Source organism: Arvicanthis niloticus, chromosome 5, assembly GCF_011762505.2.
Source record: "Arvicanthis niloticus isolate mArvNil1 chromosome 5, mArvNil1.pat.X, whole genome shotgun sequence".
NCBI lineage: Eukaryota > Metazoa > Chordata > Mammalia > Rodentia > Muridae > Arvicanthis > Arvicanthis niloticus.
In genome coordinates this window covers 15984459-16008322 of record NC_047662.1, presented here as the reverse complement: position 1 = coordinate 16008322, position 23864 = coordinate 15984459, and the positions used below count along the sequence as shown (strand labels likewise).

The 23864-nt window shown below is 47.2% G+C and overlaps 1 protein-coding gene across 2 annotated transcripts; it reads left to right on the top strand.

Moving 5' to 3' along the window:
* The first annotated feature begins 11018 nt into the window (after positions 1-11018).
* Pla2g2e (phospholipase A2 group IIE) lies at positions 11019-14446 on the top strand. Of its 2 annotated transcripts, XM_034503831.2 has the most exons (4): positions 11019-11107; positions 12095-12233; positions 12397-12503; positions 14072-14446. In XM_034503831.2, exons 1-4 carry the CDS (start codon positions 11068-11070, stop codon positions 14212-14214), a joined length of 429 nt encoding a protein of 142 aa, XP_034359722.1. In that variant the 5' UTR covers positions 11019-11067; the 3' UTR covers positions 14215-14446. The 2 variants fall into 2 exon arrangements, with proteins under 2 accessions (XP_034359722.1, XP_076790001.1); XM_076933886.1 differs by lacking the exon at positions 11019-11107 and having other exon boundaries at positions 11991-12233.
* The last annotated feature ends 9418 nt before the right edge of the window (positions 14447-23864 follow it).

Here is a 23864-nt window from a genome sequence, read left to right as displayed (position 1 = left end):
GACAGGTTATTATCCCCTCCCTTGAGCGTTAACCCAAAAAGGCCTGTCAATCACAGAGAGAGAAAATGCTGTTCCAGAAGCAGGCCAGCCTGTGCTGGTGACTTCGGGTCAGAGGTTAAGAGAGTTTGCGATTCCTGCAGAGTCCCTGAGTTTGGTGCCCATCCACATCAAGCAGGTAACAGCCTCCCATGATCCCAGCTCCAGGGGATCTGATGCCTTGTGTGGCCTCCATGGGCACTGCATCCATGTACATGGGTGCTAGACATACACACACACACACATATACATGTGTATGCATATAATTAAAATAAACTCCCTAAGAAAAATAAGATAGAATAAAATCTACCTAAACGTATGAGTCAAGATGGTGGTCTCATAGTGGTAATTTGTGCTCCAGCCACCCGCCAGAGCCCTCTGGATTCACAGATGAAACACACACACACACACACACACACACACACACACACACAGCAGTTAATTTTGGTATGCTGTGACTAGCTTAAACCTTCCCCAGCTAGCAAACACCCTCCTCCAGTACTCCTGAGTTAACATCTTTCAAAATCTAGATTTCATCTCTGCTACCCCAAGCACAATCTGGGAAGTGGCCTGTGTGGCCACTTACCCTGATTCTCACATGTCAGCGGGCCGTGAGGTCTGGTCTTTCTTCTTCTCTGTCATGGTGATCTCTGTCCCTTCCTCTCTCCTGGTTCCTAGCCCACACAAACCTCCAAGTCCCACCTCAGTCTGCCTGCCCATCCATTGGTTGTTGGCTCTTTGTTGATCAATCAAAAACCAGTTGGGGACAGGGACTTTCAGTGTTTGAACACACAGATTCCCAATGTGGGGGGCTGGATTAATTCAAAGCATTAGAACCAATTCCCAACATTGCACCTTTTCCATCCAAATTTTAAAAAAAAAAAAGGCTCTTCTCTCAGACATAAATTGAGCATAACCATAACAATTATGTAAACTACAAAGTATGATATACAATTAACACCCAGTCCATCACATTTGTCAATTAGATAAAGTATTCTACCACCTTTCCTAATTAAAGAGCTTATAATTCTATACTTGAATGATGTTCTGATTTTAGCCTGTATCACCTTCTGAAAAACCATCCCTCTAATTCTACATCATCTCTTTTAATGCTAAACAACTTAAGTTTGATTATGAGACGATAACTAGTCTTCAACCCCATCAGAAATATGAGAATGAATTAAATATTACCTGAATATTTAGGAAGCACAAAACATGGCTTCCAAAACTTAAACAAGTTGTAGAAACAGCTGACTACTGGGACAGTCCCCATTCCTCAAAATGTCAAAGCATCTGTCTTCAGTCTTCTGGCCCAGAGCCATCTGGCAGATCTCGAAATGAAGCAGGACTATGAAGGACTAGCTTACCCTGTCTTGGCAGAGCTTAGCAGTTGACTACCCCATATCTGTTTGTCCTCTTTGGACAGTATTTTATCTGTAGATGAATAGGGCAATTTTTTGTCCAGTGGCTACCTTGTCATTACTGGAGCAACTCTGTGCGGAGGTTTTGATGCTTGATTTCTTCTTTGGAAGAGAATGGGGAAGCTGTCAGGAGCAGACATGTCTTGTCAAATGATCCTTAATAATTAAATGTCACATTCGGTGGCTTTCTGCTGTTTTGTAGGCTATTTATGTAAAGTATATCTGAACTGTTAGACTTTACCTACTCTTAGCCATTTCTATTTAAATACATTGAAAACACTTTATTACAATTAAATCATAATTCAAAATAATCATGAGTTTACTCTCTGGCCCTTAATTTAGGTTATTTAACCATCCTAAACAGTTTGTAATAGAAGCTATTAAAAGGACTGGGTCTATACTTTGTATTCTTAAATGAGTTGCATAGACACAATGCCTATCTGAGAGTAACAATATTAACTTCAAATTTTATGCCAATATACAGATTTATACCAATGAAAACCTTAATTCTATATCAATATATAAATTATGTAACAATGTAAGAAATTATAACTTCAATTTGCATCAACTACAAAGGTTTCTATCAATGTAAGATTATGGCTACGCCATAATCAAGAACAAAATGAGTAATCCATCCCATCTATTTCCTCCCTGTTCAAAATTATGACCATTTCCAAATTATCTCTTAAAATGACAGCCTATCTATAATTTATAAAATAACCATAACCAGACACCCAAGCCCAAGGGATCAGGATAACCACTCCCCATAGCTTCTTCCTGCTGAATAGGGGTTATGAGAAATTCTTTAAAGGGACGTCGAGGGAAGGAGACTTAGAAAAGCTGGTCAGACTTAAGAAGGCCAGCTTTGCCGAGCGGTGGTGGCACACACCTTTAATCCCAGCACTTGGGAGGCAGAGGCAGGCGGATTTCTGAGTTCGAGGCCAGCCTGGTCTACAAAGTGAGTTCCAGGACAGCCAGGACTACACAGGGAAACCCTGTCTCTAAAAAAAAAAAAAAAAAAAAAAAACAAACACACAAACAAAAAAAAAAAACCAAGAAGGCCAGCTTTAGCATCTGTTATCCAGTCTCTGCATGTTTGGAAGGCTTAGAGCTTGACCGAAGTTCTGACTGGATCCATCTGAAAGGTTGGATGAGGTGAGGTCATCTGGAATCACCAGCTATACCTGAAGCTGTTCTGGAAGCAATTCCCTGGAAACAGCTTCAGGAGGCAGGGCTGGAACAGCAGGGCATTCAGCATCCCAAAGATAAATCTCGCCAAAGCTGTACGTTCTGTAGTATGTGAATCTCACAACCAAAATTTTAGTACTATTAAGATACTCATATGGATTGTACAAAGTGCACAGATCAGTTAAGGATGAAATTTTGCTCCTTCTTTGAACAGGTAAAAGACAACTGTCTTTTTATGAGTTAATTTGATCAGTAACCAATTGCAGTAAATCTTCATTCATGCCATATGAAGGAGGGCACCAAGAATCTTAAAGATTCCATAACCAACAAGATTTATTGTCTCATTGTAGCTGAAGTTTTGGCTGGAGACATTTTTATGTCTAAGTCAGTTTCTGGGCTGTTCCCATGTCAAGGAATCAGCAAGTCGGGTTACCTGTCTTGTTTGATTTCTCAAATTTTTCTGTTCTATTGGCAAAATCTTCAGGGGAGTCTTCCCCTGTCATATCTGATCCATATCACTCTGGAAGGGGTCCAAAGCCTTTTTCCTTGCCTGTCAACACAAGCCTCTCTCCCCAGTAGTATGTCTTTGGTCCAGTAACAGGAAATCATTAAAGGTATAGCATGACCTCTCTCCAAAAGGAATTTTAATACGACCATCAAACTCATAACCACACATATTTTGATAATTAAAACTATTCAAAGCACTTAAAACAATCTAAACAAATATTATCTGTTGAGACAGTGCTTTTTCACTATCCCCTGCTTATGACCTACAATTTAAGATCAAAAGCCTCAATTATTTATGCATCTATGTAAACTTAAATCCTCCCTTCTGTGGAGATTAATATCTCTATGGGTACATATGGTAGTATGCCCTTTTCTCTTTATATAATTATCAAGGCTGAAGTTTCATCTGTCTTTCATAAGTTAGGCTCCCTACCTCCTGCTTTTGACCTAACTTTTAAGGATCAAAAGCCTCAATTATTTATACGTCTCTGTCTACTTACTGTATAAGCCTATTTCCAGGCTCTACTTTTGTCATCCCAGGCATAGAAATCCCAGAAATCCCACACAGACCATGTTTAAAGATCCCAAGTATTTGCCCTGACAAGACCTTTCAAATCTTCTCTAAAGCATTTTCATTCAATCTTCCTACCTTCTTCCTTCTGTGGAGCTTAATATCTCTGTATACTTAAGAACATCTAAACAATTACCATTATACTCCCTCCTATCCTTAAAAACAATTAAATCAAATTTTATTTAACCCTATCCTTTGATTATTTGCTTGTAGGAAGCAGGGTACATCTACCATCTGACTCTCTGCCTTGGGGCAGCTATCCTGTCTCTTTGCACAGCAGGGGCTCCCAGCCCCTCAGCTAAAGCTCTCTAAGGCAGCTGGAATCCCTTTAAAGGGGCCTGGGGTAAATCCCCACAGGTGGCTGTGTTCCTTTGTTCTAGTTTTGTGGCTTGCAGGGGAACCATATGTCTTAGCTTGCTAAGAAACCAATTCTCCCTTTCTCCTAAACATATCTCATGGTGTGTGTGTATTTCATTTGGGAATCTCTAATTAATTATTAAATAGCGAGTTCTTACCTACCACATTGGGGCCATCTGTTGCAGTGAGTTTAGCTAACTGCTTTGTGCTCCCAGCAGGTCATGCTCCCAGCCACCTGCCAGAGCCCTCTGGATTCAAGAATAACACATACACACACACACACACACACACACACACACACGCACACGCACACGCACACGCACACACACACGCACACACACACCAGTTGATTTTGATATTCCATGACTAGTTTGATGGCTGTGAACTCCTAAACCTTTCCCTGCTAGCAAACACTTCCCTCTGTTAATCCTGAGTTAACGTCTTTTAAAATCTAGATTTCATCTCTACTATCTCAGCCCCAATTGTGGCCCTTGGCCACTTACCCTGATTCTCACATGTCGGCAGGCCTTGAGGTCTGGCCTTTCTTCTTTCCTGTCATGGCGATCTCTGCCCCTTCTTCTCTCCCAGTTGCTAGCCGATGCAAATCTAAAGGTCCCACCTCAGTCTACCTTCCCAACCATTGGCCTTTGGCTCTTTATTGATCGATCAAAAACCAACTGGGGACAAGGAACTTCAGCGTTTAGACATGCAAATTCCCGATTTTGAGGATTGACTGGATTAATTCAAAACATTAGAACCAATACCCAACAGTCTCTCTGCAGAACAGTGGCCCTTCGGTCATTGTCCATTCTTACTTTTCTCCTCAAGGAATTCCTATTCTACTAGAAAAAAAACAGAACACATAAATCAACATTACATATAGTACATCAGACTTATAGCCATAGTAAGAATCTTCCTATGTAGACCTCAACCATCTCACCATGAGGCCTCTCTATAGTTGCCCCACTTATAACACAAGTCCCACAGCTTTGCTCTCAGAAAATAGGTGGCTGTTTTGCAGCTGTGGGTACCGTTGGTAGCTAATGTGACAACTCCTTGTACCATCTCTGCACAGTGACCTATCTCAGGTCACTATCTCCCTCAAAGCCCATTGTCTGCAACCCCCCTCCTGGTACCAATTTCAACATCAACTGACTTTCTTTGTTGGAAAGTTATAATCACTTATTCTGATTAATTTAATCTTAAAGGAACTTTGGTGAAAGAAGGCTGAAAGGAGGAGCTAATCCCTTAGGCCTTGTGAAGGAAGGACCCAGGTAGTCTCTGCTGAACAGCCTCATTAAGGAACCAAGGGCAGAGCTTCTCTGCTCCATCTGCCTTTCAGGAGGTTATAGAACTTTTAGAAGGTGGAGCCCAACAGGAAGGAGTGGGTAACATGGAAGGACGGGGTTGTGGGTTATAGCCCAGCCCTGCTTCCAGCCCCATTGCTCTCCAATTCTCTAATCATCTGAGATGCAACAAACTATGTGGCAAACTCCTACCATCACAAACAGAGCTGCCACCGCCATGCCTCCCCGCCATGATGAATTCCAGCATCTCAAACCAAATAAATCCTTTCTCCTTTAAGTTGCTTCATGTCAGGCATATCTCACATTGGTGAGAAAATTAATAAATACAGCATCCAAGGATAATTAATCATCCCCACCTCTGTGACTATCAAAGTGATGAGCCCCACACTTCTGTCACAGATACACATACATTTTCCTGTCTGTGGCCCTGAGATCACCAGGAATCCTTTCTCAACCAACTGTGTTGGAAGCATAAATGTTTGCTGATGTAGATGCAGCGAATCATTATCTCTTTATAAATAAGGGGTTGGTAGCCAGGCATGTGACCCTGTTCTGAACATCACCAGGCAACTCAAGGGTGGTTCCTACTACTCTGGAAGCTTCTTTATTTATGTTGGAAGCTTTTCTGGGAGCTCCTGGGTTGGCTAGCTTTTACTTTGAGATGTGCCTTTTGTATTTCCAGCTTCCTCAGACTTTTAAAAATTTTTATTTTAATGTGTGTGTGTGTGTGTGTGTGTGTGTGTGTGTGTGTGTGTGTACATGAGCGCACTGTGTGTATGCAAGTACATACAGAGGCTAGAAAGGAGCATCGTATCCCCCTGAGCTGGAGTTACACATGGCTATGAGCCAATCGACATGGGTTCTGGGAACCAAATTTGGATTCTCTAGAAGAGCAGCAAACTCTCTTAATTGCTGAGCTATCTCAGGCCCCTCTCATACTGTTTTTGTCTGAAGTAGCAGGGACTCCAAAGCTTGGGACTGTTGGCCTGCTCTGCCACTGGAGCTGCTGGCACTTTTCCCCAGACTTACCATTTCTCTTTGAATAGATGAATTCAGAGTTTTGGGGAGGTTTTATTAGCATGGTGCTACCTGGGTCACCATTGGTATGTTGTAAGAGTGATACACGGAATGAAACCTGATGCTTACAGACAATGTCTCCTGAGGGGCTGGAGACCTGGCGTAGTGGTCAAGTGGTTGGCTCCCAATGCCCATGTTGGATAGCTCTCAACCACATAAAACTCCATGTGGTCCTGAAGGAGGAGTCAACAAACTTCCATCTGTTCCCCTCTGCAACAAGGATGGGGGCGGACTGAGCCCATAGAACAAAGCTAAAGCCTTCTGAAGTCTGAAGAAGGTTAGCTTTCTCTGCTTTCCCCAAAGGAGAAGAGGAAGCAGGAGGTCCTTTGACACATGTGTCCATCTTCCAGCCATAGAAGTCCGTTTAAGGGCAAAAATGACACTGAGAAAGAACAGGTGAGAAAGGACCAAAAGGCATACAGAACATGTTCCATCATCCAACCAGGCCTGAACTAGTAGGGTTCAGGCTGTAACTAGTAGGCAACTCACCCTACTTTTGCTCTCCAGTGTCTCCCCAATACAGAGAAGATCTCCAGCACAGAGTAGGTCCCCAAGCACAGAGTAGGTCCCCAGCACCAAATAGGTTCTCAGTTTAGTTTACTGACTGAAGAAGCATTAATAAGGTCACTGCACTGTGATGTTCATCTTCATCATCACCCTGACAGAATTTATAGTCACCATAGAAACATGCTTCTGGTTATGTCTCTGATGAAACTTTCAGACAGTTTTAACTGAGGAGGGAACGAAGCCAGCACCATCCTAAGGGATGACGTGCATGAGGAGAAAGCAAGCTGAGCACTGCTCATGCTCCTGCCCCATGACTTCCTGCCACTGTGGACTGTGCACCCTTGAACTGTGAGCCAGAATACAACACCCTCAACCCCAGCAAGTTATTTTTGTCTGGTATTTTGTCATAGCAACCAGAAAAGTGACAAACACTGTTGCTTTGTTCAGAGAGCGTGACGGGGTCCTTAAGACTCTAGGAAACATTGCAAGCCTGTGACAGGAAGTGAAGGATGTCAGCTGGCTGGCAGCGCAGTGCTCACATTTCCCTAGGGAATTAGTAAATCATAGACTTTAAATTTGATGGTATTGACTTCTAAACTAAAAGAGGGCTGTGTGTGCATATATGTGTGCATGTGCACATGTGTATTCATGTGTGTGCCTGTGTGTGTATGTATGTGTTATACGAGTATGCATGTGTGTACACGTGTGTGCTTATATACATGTGTATGCGTGTGTATGTGTATATACATGTGTGTGTGTTGTTCAAATGTGTATGTGTGTACGTGTGTGTGTATGTGTGTGTATGCATGTATATGAGTGTTGTACAAGTGTGTGTGCCTGTGTGTATATGTGTGTATACATGTGTTGCATGAGTGTGTACAGGTGTGTATGCATGTGTATACCCATGTGTGTTATATGATGTGTATGTATACATGTATGTGTATACATGTATGTGCACATGTGTGTATGCATGTATGTATATGTGTGTACATGTGCACGTGTGTATATGTGTGTTGTACACCTGTACTCACAGATGTACACACCCATGAATGTACATGAAGAGGTCAGAGGAGGACAACGGGTATTATGCTCTCTCACCCTCTATTCCCTTGAGACAGTCTCTCTTGATGAACATGGAGCCAGCCAGCAAGCCCCATCGATCCTCCTGTCTCCACTCCCTATAGCACTGAGGTTCTGGACATGTACAGCCACACTTGACTATTTATGTGGGTGTCGGGGATTTGAACTCAGGCCCTCAATCTTATGCAGCAAACATTCTTAACAACTGAGCCCAGCCCCCCCGAAACACCTTACTCCTTTTTATTATTTTACGCATGTAGCCCAAGGTGGTCTTAAACTCCTACACACCCAAAGATGAACTTCAGTTCCTGATCCTCTTGTCTTTGCCTGCTGAGTGCTGGGGTTCCAGATGTGCAACCACACACCCAGGTCACACAGTGCAGGGCATCAAATCCTGCCATCATTATATGCCAGGCAAGCACTGTACCAACTAGGCTACCTCTCCAGCCCCACCAAAGATACGAATGTACACCAAGAGCAAGAAAATGGCCGTGCCTCACATGTCCTTCCTGACCTCCATGGCAACAACTCCAGCCATCACCCTGGACCTCCACCCTTCCACACGCCGACTATCAAGTAGAGACAGTGGCCCCATGAACATGCTGGAAGTGCAGGTTCCCAGCATGCTTTTACCCCACGGTGGAATGGATGCCTTTAATTCCCCATGGCAGCTGCCTCCCCTGCACCCAAGATAGGGCGTGAGGAAGATGGATGAGAGAGAGGGGCCAAATATTGATGGGTTCCCCCTGGGGACAAGGCTACCTACAAAAGGTCTTTCCATCTCATGTCTTCTTTGTCTGGCTTATAGCCCTAAAAGTTCGGTCTAATGGTTTCCATTTTTATAGATGATAAAGCCAGGCTTAGAGAGGCACCTAAGTCAAGGTGTAGGCATTCAGGTCCTGGCTTTGCTGTAATTCCTACCACACTGCACCAAAGATGTGAAGGCCCTCACACCAACACCCTTTCTAGGATGTCTGAACCCCTCCAAGTCCAGCCTCCACTAGCAATGTGCTGCAAACTACAATGGGGAGCCTCCTCCAGGAAGCCAGCCCAGATTTCTCCAACACAGATCCAGCCCAATGAGAACTTGCATGGTCCCCATCCTGCCCAGGTCAGGATTCAAAATGTTTCACAAAATCAACTGTCTCAGAACCAGACTTTCCGTGCGCTCTCTACTCCCAGGGACTAAACATTTGTTGACATGTCCTTAGGAGTCAGCTGTTCCTATGACTCATGGTTTGAGGCCTCATGACCCAGGCCAGAAGCCAGGGACTGCCAAGAGAGTCCTCATTAAAATCAAAAGGAAATGTCAAGAAAAGGGGCCTAGTCTCTCAGTAGACTGTGACTCAGCTGCAGGGTGTACAGGCAGGTGGACTTGTTTCTGGTCCCCATCACCTCTGCAACAGGGACAGGGATTGCAGTACCCAGAGGCCCCACAGGAGGTGGCGGGGTGGGGGTGGGGGTGGGGTGGTATCAGGAAGTGGATGGGCAGGGTTGGAGGTGGGGTTAAGGCTCTGTGTACAACCTTGTTTACAGGCTCTCTTCCCGTGTTCAAAACCTTGCTTCCCAAGTCACACAGCCCAGGGAGCTGGGCTACTTAGATCTCTCCTCCTGACTCTTTTGGAGAAACTTCACCCGGATGGGGACTCTGGTCAGGGTATCTGGATTCCTTCTCATGAGACCCAGCCAAGGCCACAAAAAGCAGACAGATCCCAGGTCCTTCCTAAAAGAGCAACTGAGGCTGGCAGCTGGGAGGAGAGGTCATCAGGCATGTGGCCTAGGTGCCTCCTTCCATGATCTTCCCCAAGACTGAAAGAAAATTCAAGTACAGAGAATTAGGCTTCATAATTTTGTTATTCTAAAGTCAGACATAGTCCAGGCTTATTAGGGTTATTCCTCTGATTTTATTTTAAAAAAAAAAAAAAAAGTAGCAGGGCAGTGGTGGCGCACGCCTTTAATCCCAGCACTTGGGAGGCAGAGGCGGGTGGATTTCTGAGTTCGAGGCCAGCCTGGTCTACAGAGTGAGTTCTAGGACAGCCAGGGCTACACAGAGAAACCCTGTCTCGAAAAAAAATTCAAAAAAACAAACAAACAAAACAAAAAAAGTGGTCTGAGAAGCACAGTGTCCCCCGCCCTCTCCCCAAGGGGCTGAGTTGGCCCTCAGTGAGCCCTTCGGGGCTGCCTGTATCCATATTCCAGCTCCTCATATACTGAAGTGTGTGGCTGACTGTCTGTCCGTCCGTCCGTCTGTGTCTGTCCCCACCCCCTATCACGTGGGTATAATGAAAGCCTAAGAATCGTGGGCTATTGAGGGGCTTTGGCCCTGTGTATCAATGGCTTGCCTGTGACCTTGCACATGCTCAGTGAGAGCCAGTTCTCATGAAGGAGGTGAAGCAGGATGCCCATGTCTCTGTGACATGTCTCAGGAACACTGAAGTCCCAAGTAAGGGAGAGGGCCTGCCCAGGGCCTCGTGATCCATGGTGGAAATGGGATTCAGAAGGCCTTAAGTGTTGACAGAAGCAGATGGCAAAGTTATTGCAGTCACGAGTCGTGAACAGGGATGGGTGGGGAGGGGCACTGGAAACGGGACAAGCTTGGCACTTGGCTCATGAGGGCTTCAATTCCTTCATAGCAATGGGTCTCATCCAGTGAGTGGTTAAAAGGACATGAGCACAGTGGGGAGCACGGAAAAAACACGGGGCACAGCCCCTGGGAGCAAGGTTGGCAATTTTGGAGCATGGGGGTCCAGGGAAGTTGGGACAGAAGGGAAGATGGTCACAAGACAGTCCCATCCCTCTTTTCACACACCCTCAGAAGCAGAGCCCCCAGGGCACTGACTGGCCCCTCCCCTGGGAACGTAGTCAAAGTGTCAGAATTATTGCATCAAGGGTTAATGACGGGGAGTGGACAGGCCCTGTGTATTTAACTAATTGGAAGGTGGCCTGAGATCAGAGGGCCCTGTTCAGTTCCTTCCAGTGCAGCAGACTCCCATGCCCCCTGCCTTCCTCCCCCAGGATGAGACCTCTCATTGCCCTGGCTTTCTTTTGCCTCCTGGGTAAGTGACTTGCATAACCTCTCTCCTCCTCTCCTCCACCACCCGGCAATGGGAAGCACTCTGGACATCTGAGCATGACTCTGCACAGGGCATCATGGGTACTAATCGCTAGAGGCTGCCTGCCTTCCCACCACCCACCTGGCCATCCTAAGGCCCCTGGGGCATGTGCAGCCTGAACCAGCACTGACTGGAAGAGAGGGAGGGGGTGGCTGGGAAGAACGCAGTGGGAAAGGGTGAGGGGGCCATGGGATCCCCAACTTGTGGGAATGAGTGCCTCCCCACCGCTGAATCAGAAGGTTCTGGAGGAATTTGGGGTCCATGGAGAAGGCCAGGAGAGAGGCACAGGAGTATGTAATGAGATCTTTGTGGTGAATGGAGCTGCTGGGGAGACAGGGGCTGAGGTCTGAGGAGATTCAGGTTTTCCTGAGAGAGATGTAAAGAGTTAGTGGCGGGCCAGCACAGCAAGAGCAAGCAAAGCCGAGTGAGGAGGGTGAGGTGGGTAGGAGACCGAGTTCGAATCCCCAAGACCCACATAAAAACTAGGCCTTGTGACACACATCTGTAACCCCAGTGCTGGGGCCCATGGAGTGAGACAGGCGGCTCTCTGGCTAGCCAGCCTAGCCAAATAGGCGAAGTCCAGGTTCACCAAGAGATTCTGTCTGGAAAAGCAAGGTGGAAAGTAAAGGAAACTGGTACCAACCACCACGGTTTCCATGGATATACACGTATGGGAGACACAGACAGACATACACAAACAAGCACACAGGTCGGGCAGTACCTAGGGGATCAAAGCACAAAGCAGGCCACTGGGAGCATCTTTACTTAGTATCATTGTTATTGGTAGCTGGGTGCTTTGAAGTGGGGAGGTTTACTGAACCCTTGGGGGAAAGTCTGGTGTCAGATCTGAAGGGGTCTTCCTGATGGATCCCTGTATGCCATGCTCACTGGCCCTGTGGAACCTTGTGGCCTCTGTCCCCTTTTCCGTAGCACCCTTGGCTGCTGGGAACCTGGTTCAGTTTGGAGTGATGATTGAGAAAATGACCGGAAAGTCCCCGCTGCAGTACAACGACTACGGCTGTTACTGTGGCCTCGGTGGCTCCAATTTGCCGGTGGACCAGACGGATTGGTGAGCAGGGGAACTGCCTGGAGGAGGAGCTGGGGGAGGAGGAGCTGGGGGTGCCTAGACAGCAAGGATTGATACTCCACTTCCATCCTAGGGCCCTAGGAGCCCTGCTCCAGCCTAGGCCAGCCTGACTAACAGCCCCTCCAGGTTAACTCTGACCCCACAGGTGTTGCCATGCCCATGACTGCTGTTATGGCCACCTGAGTAAGCTGGGCTGTGACCCCAAGCTGGAAAAGTACCTCTTCTCTGTCACTCGGGACAACATCTTCTGTGGTAGGTGGCCAGCCCCGGAGTGAGTCAGACATGGGGTAGGCAGGAGTCCCTCCAGAGGGTGACCTTGATCCTTGTCACAGGGCAAGACACATTAGGCTTCCTGTCATCACATAAAAGTGGGAACACTCGGCAATGGTTTCTGACTCTTACGGGGCATCTGGCCTATACCGCCTAGTGACCCATCAATGTAGCCCTTGCCCAGGCTCAGCCTCTAGGGAGTCACCAGAAGGGACAGAATTGAGCCACACCCAGAGCTAGAGTCCAACAACCCTCCCCTAGGAGGACCCAGGAGGAGCTGTGACTCTGGACATCAGCCCCACTCTCACAAGCTGTTTACCCAACAGGGGCTGCTGGGCTGGGCTCCATCTTCTTCACTTACCAGTCCATTGCCCATTTGGCCCTATTAGGTTTCCTCCAGGCCTTATCTAGGGAAAAAGCCCTAACCAAGAATACCCAAAAGGCACTAAAATCAGAGTTTTCTTCACAATGTAAAGCCAGGTATGGATACCCTGGAGGAGAAGAGGCCCTGGTGAGTGTAGGACCCAGGCAGTCTAAGGATCCAGTTCAGCACAGAACTCAGGTCTGTGCCAAAACCAAGAGATCGATCTGCAGGGCAGCTGCATCAGGTCCTCGTCACTGAGGGCTCAAGGCAAGGGTCCGGTAGTCCCCAGTTGGGATGGCACTGAGAGGGTGTTCAGGGAGGAGTCAAGCTGAAGGGATACAGGTGGTTTGCCTTATGCCCACCATGGTACTCGGAGCAAGGGGATGATCTGTAGAAAACCTGAGTGATGTTTTTGCCTGTTACACTGAGATAGCCCCACCCACCTCCACAGCTGCCCACTGTTAGGACCTCAAGTCCTGCTGACATAGCAGGTGTGGGAAGAATCCTGAAGGAAAATGCTGGTCTTTGAAGGGGAAATGAGACACCAGACCCTTCTAGACAGGGAGGTGTATTCTTGCGGACAAAAGAGCCAGAGCTACCCTAGGCAGAAACAGACAACCACAGTGGACTGAAAAAAGTCTTCCGGGCAACTGGAGCCTACCATGAGGTTGCCAGCTGGCTCTGGGGAAAGGAGGGTGGGCCAGTCTGATTCCTAGACTGGGTACAGGCTCTGTTTACTCTGATAAAGACAGACTGAAGTCCCGAGAAGCCCCAGCGTTAGTCTAATAGCCTCTAGCCCGGATTGCGGGCATCCCTAACATCACATAGGGGAGGGTTGTTACAGCCCTGACAGGAGGAAGGTGAGAGATTGCGAAGCCTTTCTCGGCAAGAGATTGGAGGGGAAGAAAACACCCAGGTCAAACTTTTGGCTTTCTTTGTATCCTGGAGCTGGCAGGGCAGACCCAACGTAATCCTTGACTGGCATAAGTACAGAGCATCCCATGGGTGTGGGCTTCCACAGGAAGTAGGAAAGGGACAAAGGATGGGGCTGGGAAGCTGGACCACAGAACTGCCCGGAGCCGCCATCGCCACGCCCACTGCCCACCCCTAACGCCCAGCGCCCATCCCCCACCCTCCAGCTGCCACCTGAGTCCCTGGCTTGTTTCCACCCCTAACCCCCCTCTAGCTGGTAGAACGGCTTGCCAGCGGCGGACCTGTGAGTGTGACAGGAGAGCCGCTCTCTGCTTCCGCCACAACCTGGGCACTTACAACCGCAAGTATGCCCACTACTGCAAAAAGCTGTGCACTGGGCCCACCCCGCCCTGCTGAGGCCCTGCTTGGCTCCATAGCCACCTCAGGCTGCTGACGTCCAAGGCCTGGAGAAGCTAGCAACCCAGATTCTTCTCCTGCAATCTCATCCTGCCCCTCAGAGATCATGGGCCCTGGTCTCTGGCCTCCAGGGCTGCACCTGGTCCCCAGGATCAGCTAAGGAAGCCACGGGATTTGTGAGAGCTCACAAGACCCACTAAATCTCTAGCATCTCAGTTCCCTCTTCTGAATAAAAGAATTCTATTTCCCTGTAACGGTCTTGCATTGTTTCTCCAGACTTTACACAGTCGTTTACTTGTGTTCACTCATCCATCCATCCATCATCCACCCAGTCATATTTTGAGCACCTATCCTGGGCCAGCACAATGCTAAGCAGAGATGGATGTGACATGGTGGCGCCTGTCTGCAGGGCCAGCCGTAAGTCGTTTGTTTTCTATAACAGCGAACTCCTATGTTTCCATGCCTTAAAACTCACGCTGTAAACCAACCTGATCCTGAGCTCACACAGGGACCCATCCACCTGCCTCTGCCTCCTGAGCAGGGCTGAGGTGAAGGTGTGTGCCTGCCCACCATGCCTGTCCTTGCTTCTCTCTTCTTTCTACAGTCTTATTCAAGACTGTCATGGTTCCCTCTGGAAGGAATATTTCTGGCCAGATGGCTTACTATGAGAAAAAAAAAAGCAGCCTAAAAATATTGTCCCCATTGTCATCAGACCTCAAAACACACCCCCTGGCAAGGACTAATTTAGATGGGAAAGTAAGTGCATCTTGTCCCACCCCCACTTTAAAAACAAACAAACAAACAAACAAAAAAACCAAACCAAAAAAAAAAAAAAAAAAACCACTTTTTTTTTGTGAGGTAAGATCTTATGTAACCCAGACTGGCCTTGAACTTGCTACTTAGCCAGTGATAACCATGAACTTTTGATCCCCCTTCCTCCACCTCCTGAGTGCTAGGATTATGTGCTTTAACTACCACAGCTAGCTTTACACAATACTGGGGAGAAATCACCAGGCTTCCTGTGTGCTAGACAAATGCCTGTCAACTGAGATCTGCCTCTACTCCAATATCCTTTTTGGATAGATGGGTATCTGAGGGTCAAGAGGGCAATACTCTTCCCAAAAGGTGAATTCACTCCAGGCCTGACACTGCTTGAAGAAGTGGGCACCAGCTACTTCATCACGACACTCCAATGTGGCTGCATTAAGTGGACTGAACAGGTGGAAGGGTCAGATGTCCATGCAGGTGTCTGTGCAGGTGTCCCTGCAGGTGTCCATGGCAGGTGTTCATGCAGGTCAGCTGTGAGCATACACAGCTGGCTCAGGCTCATGACAGAGCCAAAAGAGAAGAGTTGAGCCTGCTAGGCCTATTAAAGGGTTTCCAGCAGGAGTCCAGGAATAAGGCGCCGGCTTACACAGATTTTATTCCTAACTACAGTGGCAATACCTCAGCCATCTGTAATAAGTGGGTAGCAGCCTGAGGTTCGAGGGGAGCCTGACCCATGGCACAAAGCAGCATAACCATTGCACAGGGCGAGTTTCACAGAGGACATCTGATAAATATCCACTCCCTTTGTCCTGTTCACGGTACAAGATCTCTGCAAGCATGAAATCAAAGGGATGTGTCATCGGGAACTTTGAAAGGGGAAGCATCTCATCGCTTGAAAAAAAAATAAGAGGTGGGCGGCAAGTGCGTCTGTTGTGACTGACTCAATCCAAGGGGGGGGGGGGGGGGTGGGGTGAAACTAGGCCTTAAAGCAAAAAGGACTTGGGAGCGACACCAACCTGACCCTCATTTGACAGGAAATGTGGTCCTGGGGCGCCATCTGGTGGCCATCTCTTCAGACTGTTAGAAAGGATATTGGCTCTGGCTTCTGCCGGGGTTTCCTGACCCTTATCCAGTGGCCGAAATGCACCCTGGGCTAGTGAAGCTTTAATATTGCCTCACCACCACAGCTGCCTCACCACCATCATGGAACGATGATGGGCGTCTTAAAAAGGGGATGTGTGGGGAGACCAGAGGTTGTCTCTGGATATGGTTATTTTAGGTACATTCTTGACAGACAGATTGACTTTAGGTACATATGGTTGATTTTAGGTCATTCTTGACAGACTTACAATTGTATAACTATGCAGTAACTGAAATACTTAGAAACAAAACTCCTGAGCAGCTTGGGGTGACCCGGCTGTAAGCCCGTGGACTACAGGGTCTTCTGTTTTCCCAGGACTCAGTAACTATTCAGTGAATGACTCTAGGAGTCTCTCTAGACCTCGTTTGTATGAGTGTGTCCTCAGTACAATTACAGACGCTGGCTCAAGATTTGTGAAAATGACTGACAAAGGAAGGAGAGCCCTGGACGTGAAGTCAGGTACAGACCTGTGTCCTGATTCACAGCAGCAAGGCTGTCTATAGGGAAGTGGTTCTCAACCCATGGGTCATGACCCACTTGGAGTTGAGCAACCTTTTCACAAGAGTCGCCCAGGACCATCAGAAAACACGGATATTTACATTTTGGTTCATAACAGTAGGAAAATTATAGTTAAGGAGTAGCAACAAAAATAAATTTATGGTTGTAGGGGGGAGGTTGTCACTACAATGTGAGGAACTGTATTAAAGGGTCCCAGCACTAGAATTGAGAACCACTGCTCTAGGCTTTTGCTGCCCAGGAGGCTGATGGACAGAGAGCAGCAGCAGCTGCTGCAGCAGTAACCATGGCAGCCATGTTGTTAGAGATCTCAGAGCTGATGCCAGGCCTGCCATGGCAGAGTGTCTTAGTTAGGGTTTTACTGCTGTGAACAGACACCATGACCAAGGCAACTCTTATAAGGACAACACTTAATTGAGGCAGGCTTACAGGCTCAGAGGTTCAGTCCATTATCATCAAGGTGGGAACATGGCAGCATCCAGGCAGGCACGGTGCGGGAGGAGCTGAGAGTTCTGCATCTTCATCTGAAGGCTGCTAGCAGAATACTGGCTTCCAGGCTGCTAGGATGAGGGTCTTATAACCCACACCCACAGTGACACACCCACTCCAACAGAGCCACACCTTCTAACAATGCCCCTCCCTGGGCCGAGCATAGACAAACCATCACACAGAATCAGTCCATAAACAAGACCCCAAAATGTGCAGGAGATCTAGGACTGCTGCCAATTGTCACAAATGTTGCACAAGGAAGATGGGACAGAGGCAGCATCCACAGAAATATGTGCTCCATTTTAGTTAAACATATATAAAGTACATTTCGATGCCTACCGCAGGAACAGGCATTTGTGCCCAAGAATCAATAGCTGTCAGAGTGGCAACATAATATTAAGCACTAGGCATTTACAGAATCTGGCCCCTGAGTGCTTTATGTGAACTCATTGGAGGGAGGGAGGGAAGCATGGGTGGGTGGATGATGTGGGGGTGGAGGGCGGATGGATTCGTGGATGGATGGGTTGGTGGATGTGTGGATGGATGGATAGACACATGCATGTGTGCCTGTGTGGGTGAGAGTACGGGAGGATAGATGTATGTAAGTACATATGTATGGGTGGGTAGATGTGTGCATGTTGGCAGAGTGAATGGATAGATACATGCAAACATGGGTGACTCTGTAAGTGAAGGAATAGGAGAATAGGTGTCTGTATGTATATATAGTCAGATGCATGTGTGGATGGATGGGTGGATGAGGGATGCATGTGTGGATGGATGGATGGATGGATGGATGGATGGATGGATGGATGGATGAGTGGATGGATGTATAGATAAATGGATGGATGGGTGGATGGATGGATGGATGCATGTGTGGATGGATGCATACATGTGTGGATGGATGGATGGATGCATGTGTGGATGGATGGATGGATGCATGCATGCATGCGTGGATGGATGGATGGATGCATGCATGCATGCATGCATGCGTGCGTGGATGGATGGATGGATGAGTGGATGAATGGATTTATGGGTGAGTGGATGGATGGATAGATAAATGAATTGATGGGTGGATGGATAGATGGATACATGTGTGGATGGATGGATGGATGGATGGATGGATGGATGGATGGATGGATGGGTGGATGGGTGGATGGGTGGATGGGTGGATGGATGGATGCATGCATGCATGCGTGGATGCATGTGTGGATGGATGGATGCATGCATGCATGCATGCGTGGATGGATGGATGGATGGATGTGTGGATGGATGGATGAATGGATTTATGGGTGAGTGGATGGATGGATAAATGAATGGATGGGTGGATGGATGGATGGATGGATGGATAGATGGATGGATGGATGGATGGATGAATGGATGGATGGACAGACAGATGGATGGATGCATGTGTATATGTGCAGGTGTGTGTTGGTGGACGGATACATAAATGGATGAATGAATGGGCTGCAGGGACGAGTAGGTGGATGGATGGGTAGATGTGTGCACATGGGGGAGTGAACGGATGTGTATGTGAATGGAGAGATGAATTAATAAAAAGACACATGGACAGACGGACATACACATGTGTGTATGATGCATGGGTGGGTGGATCCATGTGTGTGGATGAGGTAGAGTCTCTGAGAGGCAGGGAAAAGGGAAACAGAAAATCTTGAGTATACATAAACGTGACATCTCTCCTGCACCCCCGCCCCCTTGCTTACAAAGCCTTCCCAGAGACCTTGAAGGAAGGACAGAGAGACTGCCATGTGATTTAGTCTCTGCCAAAATGCTTACGTGCGACCTTGCTACATCTCCAGTCAGCCTCCCTTCTGGGCCATCTTTAGTATCCCAGCTTAAGGTCAGGCCCTGTTTTACTGTTCCCAGTCCCTCATGTTTGTTTCTGGTTTCGTTTTTGACTGAGACCACTAATATAATTAGAAGCCGTTTTCCTGAAGACACTTCCATGTCCCGTCTCTTGAGTGAGTGGGTAGGTGGGTAGTGCACGGTGGGTGGATGGATGGACGGATGGATGAGTTTACCACTGATGTGTTTATTAATGGATAGATGAAGGAATGAATAGCTAAATGAGCAAAGGAAACAAGGGGCTACACGGAGGCTGAGGAGGAGACGTGGATGTTTCATAGCTTTTCTCTCCAGTTTTGATTGATCGAGATTGATTTTGCTTCTGCTCCTATTACGCCCATGCACAAAGTGCACTATTAAATAACTCACTGAATAAGTGATTATAAATCACAAGAGAATTCCTGAGTTAATGGAAGAGCCTAGCTGTGACATCATAGATGCTCACCTGCTTCTTTGTGGCCATGACTAGAAGGCTCAGTACTTCATTAACATTTACTCTTCCTCCCCATGATGCCGGAGAGAGAGAGAAGCCAGCTGTGGTCAGCAGGCAGCAGACAACTCCATTCTCCACACCATCTTCATCTGCTGATACCTTCCTTGACTTCTGTGTCTCTTCTCAGTTCTCTATTATCCACTGGCCCCTAGCATTCAAAGCTTGTACTGTTAGATCACAGGCTTGGCCTTTTCAGACAGTGGTCATTCTAGGAGGCTGAGTCTCACAGCCTGAAGAAAACAGGCCTCGCTGCACTGCAGCTCTCTTCCTGAGGCAAGGGTTAAGTAAGAAGCTGATCTGTGCTATGGTTGAGACAGCCTCTGGTTTACGGTCCTTCCTATACCGTCTCCTACATATTCTAGTCATGTAGGCTATCCCTGTAAAACATACAGGCTATCCCAGACTAACTCATGCCATGTAAGACCTCCTGCCAGCCCCTGAGAACTTTTAAAATTTATATATCTCATTGGTTAATGAGATTTCTCTGACTCCAGTCCCATGCCCAGCCTGAAAGCACCCCCACTCCTTTAAGGCCTTTGTGCTAAGCTGATTTTAATGTAATTTCCTCTTTTGCTGGGAGCCGAATCCTAGCAGAAAGTGGCTATCATCTTTGCAGCCATCTTGGACCATATACCCTGACTAGAGACTTGTTTTCAACAGCCTACAACAGCTGAGCACACTCTAATAAAAAACTTGTTTTTCCCACATATCTTGTTTTATTGTTTAATGCCCCCAGCTGCAAGGTGCACGTGGTAAAGTGTCTTCAGCTGTGTTCCCCTGCTTGTGCTTATAAATACCCAGGATTTCCTTTCAATAAATGAGACTAAGGACTTGATCACACACCCTGTCTTGTCTCCATTCTTTGAGTCTCTTCCCCCTCCATCCCCACTCTCTCTTGCTAGACCCTGTTGTCTGATCCCCTTGGACCAGAGCACTTAGCCCCAAACCGTGGGGCAGTGTGGTCCTCAACATAGTGGTGCCTGGAGCTCCAGCAAGCAGGATACAGTGAAGGACTCCGCAGGAATTGGAAGCGGCCATCCTCACTCCTTCACTAGAGAACCTGTCGACTGACGGAGCTGGCTTGGCAGTGGTGCTCAACATGAGACAGCAAGAACAAGAGACCCAGCGAGGGATGTTACTGAAGAAGGGTCTGTCGAGAATTCAGAAGTGAAACAAAGGTGATTGCAGTGAGACCAGTATGAAAATGGGGCAAGAAATAAGTGAGCAGAAACAGATGAAAAAGGCTTTAAAGACTTGAAGAGTAAATTGCAGGCTGCTGTGAGTCAAGAGAACCAAACAGATAAATAGATAAATAGAAGGTTGCTCTAGGCAGAGAGCTGAACAGAAAGATAGTGTTAATCAGTTGTATTAGATTGATTTAACTTTCAAAATGGGTGTGATTCTGAGTTGTGTAGTTAGATTTTTCCTCTGGATAAAAGGTCTGGATAAAGGCTTTTCTGGTTACTGGCTCAAGGATAGGCAGATTTGGGATAAAAGGTTTTTCTGTTTTCCAAAGAGGCCATTAAGATAGTAGTTTTATCTTCCAGAATTATATGGATCAGACATGACAGAGGCAGGCCTCCAGAAGACTAGATTCCAGAGAATCAAACAAAGTAATTATCTTGATACTAAAATTTGTTTTGAGATTTGTATATTGCAGAATACACAGCCTTGGTGAATGAATCTTATCATCTGCATGTTCACTGATGCCCTGAACTTCCAGCTGGATGCAGTTAAGACAGCCATCAGAGGCTTATCAATTTACCCTTCCCCTCATCCCTCTTCTAATATCTCAATGCCCATATTCAGCTTGAAGAAGTTAATGAAGGAATGGCGCCCCAATTCCCTGGACTTGGGGACTGAGGTGGTTAATATTAGGCTGTCTTTCTAGGGAAAAGTAATGGTTTTATTGGAACAGGAAGGAAGAGCTAAAATTGATTACACTGCCATAATCTATTGGTAGAAATCTGTATAATTGGTACTAAGCTGATGCAAATTCAAGGGTTTCATTGGTATAATTTCTTCTATTGAAAATTTGTGGGTACAAGGCTTAGACCTTTCACTTCTCCAACAGGGGGCTTGTGTGCTACCCTTAAAGAAGAGTGTTGCTTTTATACCAACCATTCAGGCATTGTTAAGTCTCTTGTCTCTCAGGTCCATGCTGTTCAACAGACTGATGGCTTCTATACAACAACAGATAAACGCTATTCAAGTGAAACTCATACAGGTCCGTTATCACAGGCTGGAAGTAGGGAACTCTTAAAACCTCTGTCATCAAGACTGATGAGGATTAACCCCTAACTTAACGTGCTAAGCCGGATAGTCAATGACAGGTAAGAGAACACCTCAAGACCCTTGCCCCTAACTGGGAGGCCTCACCATCCCAAGACAGGAGCTCAACCAATGGCTGTTGAGTATCCAAAGATAGGAAAGGGAGGCTGGGGTCCTTTGTTCCGACCTAAGGCAGGCACAGTTTCCGTAAGGTTTCCCAGCCTTCCCTTTTGAAAAAAAAAATTTTTTTTTAAAGGGGGAACTGTTGGGAGCTAACTCCTAGCAGAAAGTGGTTATCATCTTTGCAGCCACCTTGGACCATATACCCTGACTAGAGACTTGTTTTCAACAGCCTACAACAGCTGAGCACACTCTAATAAAAAACTTGTTTTTCCCCACATATCTTGTTTTATTGTTTAATGCCCCCAGCTGCAAGGTGCACGTGGTAAAGTGTCTTCAGCTGTGTTCCCCTGCTTGTGCTTATAAATACCCAGGATTTCCTTTCAATAAATGAGACTAGGGACTTGATCACACACCCTGTCTTCTTCGCGTCTCTTGCCCCTCTATCCCCACTCTCTCTTGCTAGACCCTGACCCTTGGACCGGAGCAGCAGCTCTGGCTGGGACATAGTGGCCCCCAAGCATGGGGCAGTGTGGGCCTCAACACTCCTTAATGTTCTTCCACGAGGCCCAGTCATGGTCTGGAGGGCTTTTTGTCCTAACAAACCTCACCCCTGCAGTGCAATTGTAGGTCAGCTTCTTCTCACTGTTCCCAGGATGTCTCTACCACCTGTCTGTAGTCTGTCCTCGGCCACAACTCCCTCATCCTAGTAGCTCATGTATTCCAAACGCATCCCAAGTTCCACCTTTCCAACCCGGAGTGGGTGTCAGCCTGGGCCAAACTTGCGAACTGTGTCTGGCTCTCTCCTAGCGTTGCCTTCCCCAGCTATGTGGGTCCGTTCATAGCTCTCCATTCTGCCTCTGTAGCCATCTTTGTTCTGGGACCATCTTTGTTTCTGTGCTGTTGGTCCTAAGAAAAGTGATACCCAGAGTGCTCCATTATGCAGATTGTTTAATAAATGATGTCCCGACAGAGTTCCCGCATTAACTGAAGGGCCTGATGATCATGAGGCAGATCCACCAGCATCCCCAACAGTGTTAAGGTTTAAATGAGGGCCTGGGGCATAATGGACACTCCATCCACACTCAGTTACTGCTTGCACATCTGCTTCATCTACTGTGTTCATTGCACCAATGAGGCTAAAGCATCTGTCCAGTTGATTCCAGAGGTGTACGATGTACCCGGAGTTTAGGGCAAAAGCTCTGGCTGCAGCAGCTCCACAGGCTAGGCTCAGACACTCAGCCCAGTACCCTAATTAAAGAGACAGAATTCTGAAAGCAATGTAGCACCGTTGGTAGAGTGCTTGCCCGTCGTACGAAGTTCTGGGTTCGATCCCCAAACTGCATAAACTGGATCTGGTAGAGGAGGACTGTATTTCTGACACTCAGAAGATGAAGGCAGAAGGGTGAAGAGTTCAAGGCCACCCTAGGCCACCCAGTGAACTGGAGGCCAGTCTGAGTTATAAGAGAACCTGTCTTAAAAAGCAAAAAGAATGCCAAGGAGTTGAGAGGTTTAGACAACAGGTGGGGAGGAGGAGAAGTGGGTGTCTAATGATTCCAAGCTGATGAGAGCTTCAGATGTAAACAGAGGGCAAGAGGCGTGTGGCGGGAGTCCTGATGAATGATGTGATCCTGCCCATCACTGCCTCAATTCTGGCCCTGAATTGTTAAATCCGTTCATTCCAGCCCTCTCCAAGGGGCCAATCTAGTTTCTACAGGATGCTCAGCCCCAGGCTGCAGCCTCTGCAAACACAATCACCTTCAGCCTCTGGCTGTTCACCCTGCATGGTTTGCTCTTCCTGGAATCCAAGGTGACTGCAGGTTTAAGGCCATGGCTTTGTGTGTTTTCAGTCCTGAAGGCCTTAGGTAGAACGGGAGTGGCCAGTGCAGTCAGGCAGAGTCTGAGCCAGCAGAAAGGGGACAGATACCAAAGGAAAGCAAGAACAGCAGTTTTTCAGCTGCCTGTGAGCTCAAGTTTGGAGTCGGTGAC

Coding starts and splice junctions, on each gene's coding strand:
- Pla2g2e (XM_076933886.1), top strand. CDS start 12,028: ATGGATCCCTGTATGCCATGCTCACTGGCCCTGTGGAACCTTGTGGCC. Junction 12,234..12,396: donor CCGGTGGACCAGACGGATTG/GTGAGCAGGGGA, acceptor CTGACCCCACAG/GTGTTGCCATGCCCATGACT. Junction 12,504..14,071: donor TCGGGACAACATCTTCTGTG/GTAGGTGGCCAG, acceptor ACCCCCCTCTAG/CTGGTAGAACGGCTTGCCAG.